This window comes from Narcine bancroftii, chromosome 5 (assembly GCF_036971445.1).
Source record: "Narcine bancroftii isolate sNarBan1 chromosome 5, sNarBan1.hap1, whole genome shotgun sequence".
Taxonomy (NCBI): Eukaryota; Metazoa; Chordata; class Chondrichthyes; order Torpediniformes; family Narcinidae; genus Narcine; species Narcine bancroftii.
Genome location: NC_091473.1, coordinates 222650278 through 222661879, shown reverse-complemented (window position 1 = coordinate 222661879; position 11602 = coordinate 222650278). Strand labels below are relative to the sequence as shown.

Genomic DNA, 11602 nt, shown 5'->3' with positions numbered 1-11602 from the left:
TGACGCATCTGCCCTAATGCGTCACGTGAGCGGCCGTCCTTTGACGGTGTTGAGCGGATTTCAAAGACAGAGCCCCCTGCTGGCAGCAGACATTCTCACAGGCTCAGCGTGGTTGAGGAGCGTTGCACCTCCTGCAGAAGCTGTTACAAAATGTATTAGATTTAACTCACCGGCCCTCCTTCCGAATTGGTTTTAACATGTGCAAAATACATATGATAATAATGATAAAGTAGATTCATATCAAATAATGAACCCATGCTATTAAATGGAAAGACATCCGCTCCCAAGCTAAAAATCAAACTTCCCCTAAGCATTCAATTTTCCTTTTCTTCATCGTATTTGGTGAACGCTTGACTTTTTCCCCATCCTGTCAATGTTAAAGCCTTTTTCCTTTAACCCAAATACCCTCATAAACCTCCATTGAAATCCGTGGCAGATTATGCCTCAAGGAGATGCATGTTACTTGCAAATTGTGTGAATTCTTTTAGTACTTTCCCAATTTTCCAGAGCAAACTCACACCACAGATCATTGCCTTAAAATTTCACAATGAACTGAATCACTCTCAAGTTTAAATAAAGTCAACAATATGATTACCATTCCAGAAAGGAATGGACTCTTCAAAGTTCTTGCAAAAGCTCTGAGGCCCCGATATGTCTAGTGTGGGAGCAGAGTTCCAGTATTTTAAAGTGTTTGTATGTAACCTACTGTAACAAACCTTTCCCAATTTATCTCCCAAAAACATATCTATATACTCTGTCACAGTATGGACACTGAATTTTCTTCTGAGTCCCTTTTGTTCTAGCCATCTCCCAGCCCATTCTCATCCACCACCACCCATGTTTTACCTACATGTTTGAGGAGGATCGGTTTTGATCCAGGTTCTGGGGTGAGGTCCCAATCAGCAGCTTATGCTCTGAAGGAATGAAGGACTTGGACTTTTCTTCAGCCATTTCCCTTTATTTGATACACAGGCCTGTGGGAGATGTCATCCCCTCCAAGGAGGATGATGGAGTTCCCCACAAATGCATGGATTTAAATTCTCCAATCTCAAAACAGTTACCTCTGAGGCAGAAAGCATCACCCTATTAGCATTAAGCTATGCAATGCCCATCGTGAAGCACCATTCTGTGGACCAATCACACAGACGTGTCCCCCTCCTCTCAGGTATTTTTTTACAGTTTCAATTCTCCCAATTCCTCTAAATCATGATTCTAGAAGCAAGATTGTTAGAAATTTATCAGCCAGGCAATTGCTATCAGGCAACAAACATACCAGAGCTTCTAGCTGTCTGAGGTCAGGGCTAGTACAATATCAGCTTGGCTGACAATAAAGGCAACACATATCCTGGGTCCCCATCACTGTACTTGGGTATTTGCAACTGTTCCAGCATAGGCATTAGCCAAGTTGTGTTTATATATTAATATTTTGGTTACCATAATTCATTAATGTGTAAATGTATTTCATATGTTATCATATCACCACCACCATATCACCATATACAGCACAGAACAGGCCAGTTTGGCCCTACGAATCCATGCCGGAACAAATCCCCACCCTCCCTGTCCCACTGACCAGCACCCGGTGCATACCCCTCCAATCCTCTCCCCTCCATGTAATTATCCAGTCTTTCCTAAAATGTAAATAACCTCCTTGCTTCAACCACCTCTGCTGGAAGCTATTCCACATCCCAACCACCTTTGCGTGAAGAAATTTCCCCTCATAATTTTCCCCCTGCAATCTCAAACCATGGCCTCTGGTTTGAATATCCCCCACTCTTAATTAAAAAAGCCTATCCACGTTGACTCTCTGTCCCTTTTAAAATCTTGAACACCCCCCTCAATCTTCTACGCTCCAGAAAAAAAGCCCCAGGCTGCTCAACCTTTCTGTCACTCAAACCCTGACATCCTGTCAACATTCTCGTGAACCTTCTCTGCACTCTCTCGAGTTTGTTTATCACCTTCCTCTAATTTGGTGACCCAAACTGCCAATCAGCATCAATCAATAATTTTTTTTAAAATTAAACATATAGCACGGTAACAGGCCCATGAGCCCTTGCCGTCCAATTAGACCCAATTAACCTACAATCCCTGGTACATTTTGAATGGTGGGAGGAAACTGGAGCCCCCCCAGAGAAAATCCATGCAGACACTGGGAGAACATACAAATTCCTTACATACAGCACAGGATTTGAAACCTGGTCCTGGGTGCTGCAACATCTGCAACACTTACTGGGCTGCCCCCCTCTGCATATTTGGACAATTTTTTTCCAAGTTTGTTTCCTGAAATAAAAAATTGGGATCTATGGTACACTTCAACCTGAAGATAAAGGTAATTTCAGATATACTGTACCATGTAGGAAGTTGGAAGATTTATTGAATTAAGCATGTTTATTTGCATAATCATGCTGACACATTGGATTAGCTTAACTGACCTAAAAATGTTTTGTCTCTGATTTTCGTTTGTACTTCGCATCGGATGCCTCTTGTCCAACAAGTCAGCCATCATTGATGGATTCAGTTGCCCACCTTTTCATGGTTGCAATGTCCCAGTGAAATCTTTCATCATGTTCGTCACTAACTGCATCACCAGGGAAGAAGACCAAGTACGAATGCAGAAAATGAATTTTCAATTATATGATGCACTTCATGGTTTTGTAGGCTTGAAGTTGACTTAAAATATGGCAGGAAATCACAAAAATGGGTTATATCAAAAATTGGTACACGATAGGATAATTTTAGGTAATTTTTGTGATCAGCAACCCAAAATCCATAAAATACACCCAAAAATGTTCAGGATACAAAATCCTCTTTGTCCAGTGTCACCTGCCTCTTCCTTCACATTTGTGCATCATTTTTTGCCCTCCATGGTTCACTTCTCCCACTGCCTCCTGTCCAAACAGCTCCCACCCTTTCCTCATAATACTCGCCATCTCCTCTCTGCACTCAGTCTTGAAGGATTCTGACCCAAAAATGTTAACTTTATCTCCCATTGATGCTGCTCGACCCAAAGTTCTGCCAGCAGATTGTTTTTTTTTCCCCCCACTCCAGATTCCAGCATCTACACTCTTATGTGCTTCCAGCTTTGTCACATGCTCAAATGGCTTTCCACTCTGAACTTACAATCATTGTATGTTCCAATTTTAACAGATGAGATTAACCAAAAAAGAATCAGATTAAACCAAAGAACATTTTGCCTGATTTTTTAACTTTTACACACGATCAGGAACACGAAACTTCCCACTAAATTTGCCATGGTACTTTAAATCAAATGGACTCAATACTTTGCGAATTCCCATCATGTTCATAGAAGCAATCCTTTGAAAAGTCCAGGGATTCTGGTTGTTCTCAGCTTTCTGCTCCTCTTCCTTCACCATCTCCTCCAGCAATTCCTTGCTGAAGACCTTAGCAGGGAATGGCAGTTTCTTGGCAACTTCCAACAGGAAGGGCTCCACCTCCTTAAAAGAACATTTCCCTCCAAGCTCCACGATAACCCGGCCATACTTGACAGGAGTGACATAATGGTCAATGGCTCCTTTCCCACCACCCATCCTCTGGCCAAGTCCTTTACGCGTGATGGGTTTAAAGGGAGCATTTACACGCCAGCGTGCAAACATGGTCTTGGCATCCATATGCCGGTTAACGGTCAGCCGCATCATCTCAAAGTGACCCCAATGAAGATAGCCTCCACCAAGTGCCTGGAGAGGAACAGCAAATGAAAGGGTGGGTGGGGTGAGAAGAGGGAAGAAAGAGATTAGTGAGGAGACAAGACACAAGCATACGTGATGAGATTGAAAAGAACATTGGCAACATTGCTTTAGTTTGTGGAACCCGATATTGCACAGGATTAGGGATACTTCCGTCCATTTGCTCAAAATGATCACCATTCCATGCAATAGCGAAATTATGTTTAAAAGGAGAATGCTTGTGTGCCCAAGATATTTCAACGTCCTTGATACAGCAGAATCTCTAATGCTGCCTTCAGTTGTACACATCTTGTGCCATTAGATTCCAGTTTCTTAACCCAGAAACATCTACAATAAACTTCAATTGTGCTTTTTAATTGCAACATTTATTGGATATTTAGACATGCAGCATGGTAACAGGCCATTTCAGCCCACAAGTCCAAACCACCCAATTTACCTCAATTAACCTACACCCCCACTATGTTTTTGAACTTTAAACTTTTCTCTAAATTCCAAACAAATGTTGCAGATATTTAGTATTCAGCACTATCTCAGAAATCGCAGCATAATGCACCTTGTTCGACTGTTTTCTGAAATATGATTTTCATATTATTGGTGTTAAAGGTGTCCGCTGATAGTCACATTACATTTGCACCACATCTCATATCTGAAACTTTGTTTGGAACAGCAGAATTTACTTTTTTCTTTCTTTGCACTCTGGGTTTCCACTTGTCAATGTCAGGTCCTTCATGCATAAGGTAGCACTTCCCGCTCTCCTAGGTGACAGCCTTGCTCTCTGTCTCACACCTCTCCAGTAACACATCTGGGTGTCCATTCAGATTGTAGGCGGCAAAAGGAAGGAAAGATAACCATCCATGGAATGTTCTGGGGATAACTTACCAAGTGTAAATATGTTTTGGAAAATGACTCTAGCATGAAGTTGTGAGCTCTCCTACACACCCACCACAGAGCAAGAAAATTTTGCAGCAAAAAGAGAATTTCTTGAAAATTGACATCTTGAAAAAACTATGAGGGAAGTCTCCATGAGATTAATCAAATCAAAATGTATCTGTATGTTACAGTGCCAGCTTGTCTGTAAGGAGTTTGTTTGTTCCCCCCGTAGGTTTCCTCCGGCAGCTCCGGTTTCCTCCTACTGTTCAAAACATACCAGGGGTTGCAGGTTAATTGGGTGTAAATTTGCAGCATGGACTCATGGGCCAAAATGACCTGTTATGACCATGTCATATGTCTAAATTTAAAAAAAATCATTGCAACACCCAGTTGTCTGCACTTCTGAAAGATAACTTTTTTTAACCTCTTGCAATGACTGCAATTGTAAATATTTATCTTTTGATATTTATAATCTTTTTTGTCTTGCTATTTATCGTCATTTAAATTTTTACCACTCTGGTTGGTGTATCTTACATACCATATATACTCTGTAATAGTCAAGTTTTGGGGATCAATTTTTCAGGACAAATTTGGGGGGGTCGACTTTTACATGAATACTACTTTTAACCGCATTAAGTACCTGCATTGTTCAAAGCATTGGGAGCTTGGATGGCTGGGACTGGGCGTCGGGAGCTCGTATGAGCAGGTGGCTGAGGTAATAGTTTATGGTTGGGGGATCGGGAGCTCAGATGGATGGGCGGGCCAAAAATGGGGTGGGGGGGGGGGAGGAAGAAGGGGGTCAACGTTTACACAGATTATATGGAAAATATGCAATTTTGGGGCCAAAGTGTGGGGGTCGACTTTTACACAGTAACAACTTTTACACGAGTACATACAGTAATTGATTGGCTACACCATATAAGATTTTCAGTTCATTTGTGCCTTGTACTTACGAAAATGATAATAAACTCACAGTGATATCAAGTTTAACTGCTCACTGAAGTCATACAGTCAGGGAAATTGGGACACCTACCACAATGCCATACTGTCCCCGGGTGATTCTATTGGCCCGTGTTGCTGGCCCACGGATATCACCCAGCCTCTTCATCCATCGCCTAGGCTTCTTGTAGTTTGGTACCTTATTAATGAATTTCAGCTTTGGCTTCTCTGGAATAATTACATCTGAGGAAACAAACAGACTGTTCAAATAACTTTCTCATCTCACCAAGGATCTATCAGTAGTCTATGCCTTTGTAATTTCATGCTTTATAAAGAAATACAATATACTCCAAATTCTTAATTGCAACATCCAAACAGGTACTTCATTAAGAAATATAACAATAGTATAATTAAATTAGTTTAAAACAATAATAAATACAAATTGTAAAATTCTTCCACACTGTTAATGCTAAATGTACACATGCACTCGTGAAACATCACAGGTGGACCCCAAAGAATCCTGCTGTTATCGAATAATGACGTCAATTTTATTGTTCCCTTCTGAGAATTGGTGCAGTTTCCCTTAGCATCAAACTAAAATCACAACACAGGTTAGTACTCTAGTATCTGGAGTAGGGCATTTACCGGCAACCTTCCATCTCACATTGCACTGCTGGTTACAGGATTCCCATGACCTCCTCATCCTACTTAAGTAGCAGCATAAAAAGAGTACAGAAACAGGCCTTTAGTCAAGTTTATTGTCATCTGATTGCACAAGTACAGCGTGACAAAACAGTTTTCTCCGGTGGCACACAGCTAGACATAACCACATACAGACAAACAATTCAGTAGAGGTCCGAAATCCTTGTTGTTCAATGATTGGGTCAGTTTGGATTTTCGGGCAAATTTAAGGAGGAATAAAGAGATGAACAGATAAACGTTGATAGATAATCCATTAGCAGATACAGTATTCTTCGTTTATCAAAATGAGCCATTTTAAAGTCAGCATTTGATAAAAATGTAAACAATTTTTTTCACTACAAGATCATGTAATGCTTGAAATTATATTTAAAAATATACATTGCAAAAATATAGTATACAGATGAATATCTTCATGATAAGATTACCCGCATTAAGAGTGGCCGCTTGTTGCCACTGTGCATCAGAGGCGTTTATCCATGCACACACACAAAAGCTGCTTGAGAGTTTTCAAAAAGTCCAGATTCTCGGGTGCTTTGGATTTCTGCCACCTGGATTTTTGGACTTTTACTGTACATACGCAGGACAAGTATTTATATATACACAAATAAATATTGTTTTGGAAATACAACATTAGTATGAGCAGTTTCTTTGGTCAGGCAGTGAGGCTAATTGTTTGGCTGTATGTTTTGCACCAAGGACCGGAGAAAGCTGTTTCGTCAGGTTGTATTTGTGCAATCAGAGGACGATAAACTTGACCTAACTAAAGGCCTGTTTCTGTGCAGTATGTTTCCATGATTCAACTTAAGTAGGATGAGGAAGTCAGGGCATCATGTAATGGCCCACCTTCTCTATGCTAACCATGGTACCGACCTATATGAATCTCCTTTTCTGCATTGGGCCTGGATCCTTCATCCTTCCGATACAAACACCTGCTCTAACACCATTTAAACAATATAACTGTACCCTCCCCTATTACCTCCTCTGGCATCTCATACCACATAACCACCACCCTGTGTAGTTTAAAAAAAACCCACAGATCTCCTTTATATACAACTCCACTCTCAACTTAAACCCATACTTTATAGTTCTAGACTCTCCTGCCCCAAGGCCCTGATGTTGATTGCTCTGGTACCATCTCTGTGATTGTGGATGTCTTATAACATCATTTGAGGTCTGCTTCATCATAACCACAAAATTGGCCTACGGATAGGACTTAGGGTGCAGAGAGCATGTGGTCTAACTGCCACAGTCCTTCATCTCCTGCCATGTCACCAACTGCCCTTTCAGGACTACATTTCCATCCCATCTGACCCCCATTTATGTCATCCAAGCAAACAAAAGGTACCTGATTAAACAGAAGTATAAAGTTTACTCCAACTCACCATCATAACTGGGAGGAAGTTCATAGGTCTTTATCCCAACTACAGAAACCTTTATAAAATTCTGATACGTGCCTGTAGAGAAGATAGACACCATTGCACATAGGGAAAATAAACAATCAAACAGGCAACTGTTGGATTAAGAGGTTTGTATTGTGAAGATACAAGGCAGCAGCCTGATAGATATCATCAGCCCAATCAACTGATACAAACAATGTTGAAGAATCTCAGCAGGTCACACAGCATACTTTATATAGAGCAAAAGTAAATAAACAAAACCAACACTTCGTCTGGAGCCCTTCATCAAAATGAAGCAACACCTCATTCATGAATCTGCAGGAGTTATCTGCTGAATCTGGTGCTCCCGTTGTGGTCTTCTCTACATCGTAGAGATTGGATGCAGACTGAAAGATTGCTTTGCTGAGCAACTTCACTCTGTCCGCATCAATGACAGGGATCTCGCAGTGGCCAAACATTTCAATTCTGCGTCCCACTCCCGTGCCGACATGTCTATCCGAGGACCCATGCACTGCTAAACGAAGGCCACCAGTAAACACCTAACTATCCTTCTTGGCATTCTCCAATCAGGTAACATTAACATTGACTTCTCTGGTTGTTGCCAGACCACTCCCTCTGTCTCCTTTCCTCCAGCTATTCACCCCTTCTGTCTCTATTCACAGAGCCATTCCCCCACCCCTCTGTTTACTGATTAACTCTTGCCTGTGGTCCTGTGCTCCTCCCCAGCATTTTATTCAGGCATCTGCTCATACCTTGATGAAGGGCTGAAGCCCGAAATATTGGTTATGTTTCTTTATCTTTGCTGTATAACGAATGCTGTTTGATCTGCTGAGTTTCTCCAGTATGGTGTTTTTACTTCAATTACAGCATATACAGACTTTTGTGGTTTATTCTCAACTGATACAGAGTCAGATTGGGAATATTCAGTGTTAATTCAAAGTTGGAACATGCATCCAACTCTGGACATATGTTGACTGGGCCTGTGATTTGCAAAGTTCAGTTTGCCCAGTTGTTTCACCTTGACCATAGCACACTACCATGTACTGACTCTAACTGAGAACACGAGTCGCAAGACAACATCCTGTTCAATACACAGGCAAAGGACGGGTCAAGAGTTACACTTTGCACATTCCAATACCAGGTGTTACTAGGAATGGCCTGGGCATTGTCTTGTGGCCAAAGGGACGGCACCAGCAATAGGATAAACCCTGGGGACGCACATCACTCAGGGCCGAGAGAGGCTGTTGCCCCGGTCCGCCCCGCCCCACCTCCCGGCCCAGGGGCTATTGCCCCGGCCCGCCCAGGCGCAGGGGCGAGACCCCACCGTGACTGGATGCCCCGAGGGCAAGGTCCAACCGGCCACCCGCCCTCTGCACCTGTACTCACCCGACGTCCCGCCTGCCCATAGGTACCGACCAAGACGGTGTAAGAGAAGCGCCATGGAGCCGGTCCGTGGCTGCAACACCCAAACCCTTCCCCGCTGCACCAGCACAAAGGTTCCGCCCTTGATGCTTCGTCCACCCTTCTCTCTTTGATCTGCCTCCACGCCTGCTTTTACCGCTCTCTGGTGAGGAATTCCAACCCCAGGAGTTCATCCACCCTACTCCCAGCACCAGCTGCCTGCTCAGCAAGGGCATCTCGAAAGGTTTCCTGCGCCAACTCCACAAAGAAAACCTCTCTGCGGCCTTTTTCGGGTGACGACCAATCAATCAGTGCAACTGTCTGTGCGCAGCAACACAGGCGAGAGGGACAACCCCAAAATGATTCTCTTTGAAACAGCAAAGTCCACAGACTTGATGCATGACATAAAAATGCAAAGGCTGGAAATCTGAAACAAACAGAAAATGCTGGAAACACTCAGCGGGTCAGGCAGCGTGCATGGAGAGAGAACCCATTAACATTTCAAGTTTTCAGCCCTTCGTTGGAAACGAAAAAGATTTGATTTCAGAAGGTAGCGTGAACAAAAGCTCTCACAACTGGAGGGAGAACATACGCTATCATTCGCTTATACCAGGGTTATGTTAGAAACAGAATTACCTTTAAAGAAATTGCTCGAGACAAAAATTGAGAACAAAGAACATTAATTATACAACAATGCAAAGTTGGGTGCTTCCCCTTACCCTGGGAATACACACATACACTAGGGCTCACCCAACTTTTATACAGTTTATCTCAGTATAGGAATAACCCCCCCCCCCCCCCCCTTACATTCTTCTGCCTCCTGCTGGAGAGGTTTGGCATTAGGCAATCCTGCCTGCCTACGTGCTGTTTCTGTGCACTTGGAGGACGAGGGGGTATCCTGTCGGTGTCTTCTCATGTCATTATCCTCATTGTCCTTATTCACAACCTTGCCCTTGTCCCCATTCACACCTGTCTAGGGTTTACTAGTTTAATATACATAACTTGATAAATCTGTGTAAGGCTTAGGCTTACTAATTATATATGTAGAACTGGCTAATACTGGCTAATACTGTCTAAGGTTTTCTAATTATTTATGCAAGCCTTGCTAATTCTATCTGGGGCTTGGAGACCCTTATCTCGTTCAGACTAACTCTACTTCTATCATCAATTGTCTGTCCTTATCTCCTTCATTTAGTGAACTTGCTTGTCTGAAGGCTAGGAGATTCTTATCTTACTCAGACAATGTCAGCTTCCTGCCTTCTAATATCCATGTCTCATGTTTGTACTGGCTTCATTCATTTACTTATGTATCAATTTTATTTTCTTCATTTCTTCATGTTCATATTGCAATATCAGTTTTTCTCATCTCTCACAGTTATATATGGGTTGATCGAGGCCAAGCCAGCCATCAGTATAACACACCAGCAGTGAATCTCAGTTCACTGCATAGATTTAATGTCAAAGTACACTCATGACATCACATACAACCCTGAGATTCTTTTTCCTGCGGGTGAGGCAGAATTACTACTTATTGGTCCATATGTAAACAAATAAATGTAACCAAACTTATTCCAATACAGAGAGGGGGGAAAAAAATCAATAAAGTGCAAGAGAAAGAGCCCTTAAATGAGTCCCTGAATTAAATTGTTGTTGAGGAGTCTGATGGTGGAGGGGTAGCAGCTGTTCCTGAACCTCGTGATGCAAATCTTGTGGCATCAAGACCTCTTTCCTCATGGCAGGAGCGTTCCCTGTGGACGTTCTTGATGGTGGGGAGGGTTTTGCCTGTGATGTCTTGGGCTGCACCAACTACTTGCTGCAGGATTTTATGCTCAGGGGTATTGGTGTCCCCGTACCAGACCGTGATGCAGCTGGTCAGCACACTTTCCACCAGACATTTGAAGAAATTTGCCAGGGTTTCCGATGTCATATCAAAGCTCTGCAAACTCCTGAGGATGTAGAGGCGCTGACGTGCTTTCTTCACGATGCCATTGGTGTGTTGGGTCCAGGAAAGATCCTCTGAGATAGAGATCTCCCAAGAACTTACATTTGCTCAACCGCTCCAATGATCACTGGATTGTATACATCTGGTTTTCCCTTCCTGAAGTCAACACTTAGCTCTTTGGTTTTGGTGACAGTGAGTTGTTATGGGTGCACCATTCAGCCAAGTTTTCAATCTCCCTCCTATAAGCTGATTCATTGTACCTTTTTATTCAACCCAGAGGGCTGCAAATTAGTTTTCAGTAAGAGAGATTGACATTTGAATGCACTTTTGCAAATCACACACCAAGCATAAAAGTCCTAGACTTCCTGAGAGGTTTACCTTGTACTCATTTGGAATGCACTCCAGCATTGATGGCAATCAAATACAGTTTCAAGGACAGATGCACAGGGTAATGAATTAATCCAGCTGCAGGTTTAGTGACTACTGCAGCAGCTCCAGAACTATACAGCTTTGAGTGATATGCTAAATGTCTGGTTGATATAGATTTTGTCATTAATTGAGTTAACATATACTTTTAATTATAATTATTTTCTATTCAAAATTAATTTTGGCTATATGAGGAATGGATTAGCTGGTAACTTGTAGCG

General features: G+C 42.4%; 1 protein-coding gene across 2 annotated transcripts; it reads right to left on the bottom strand.

Moving 5' to 3' along the window:
- Positions 1-3184: 3184 nt before the first annotated feature.
- Positions 3185-9264, bottom strand: mrpl16 (mitochondrial ribosomal protein L16). Of its 2 annotated transcripts, none has more exons than XM_069941405.1 (4): positions 9171-9264; positions 7598-7669; positions 5608-5756; positions 3185-3695 (listed from the first exon to the last, which is right to left on the bottom strand). In XM_069941405.1, exons 1-4 carry the CDS (start codon positions 9247-9249, stop codon positions 3210-3212), a joined length of 786 nt encoding a protein of 261 aa, XP_069797506.1. In that variant the 5' UTR covers positions 9250-9264; the 3' UTR covers positions 3185-3209. The 2 variants fall into 2 exon arrangements, with proteins under 2 accessions (XP_069797506.1, XP_069797507.1); XM_069941406.1 differs by lacking the exon at positions 9171-9264 and adding an exon at positions 8999-9107.
- Between the last annotated feature and the right edge of the window lie 2338 nt (positions 9265-11602).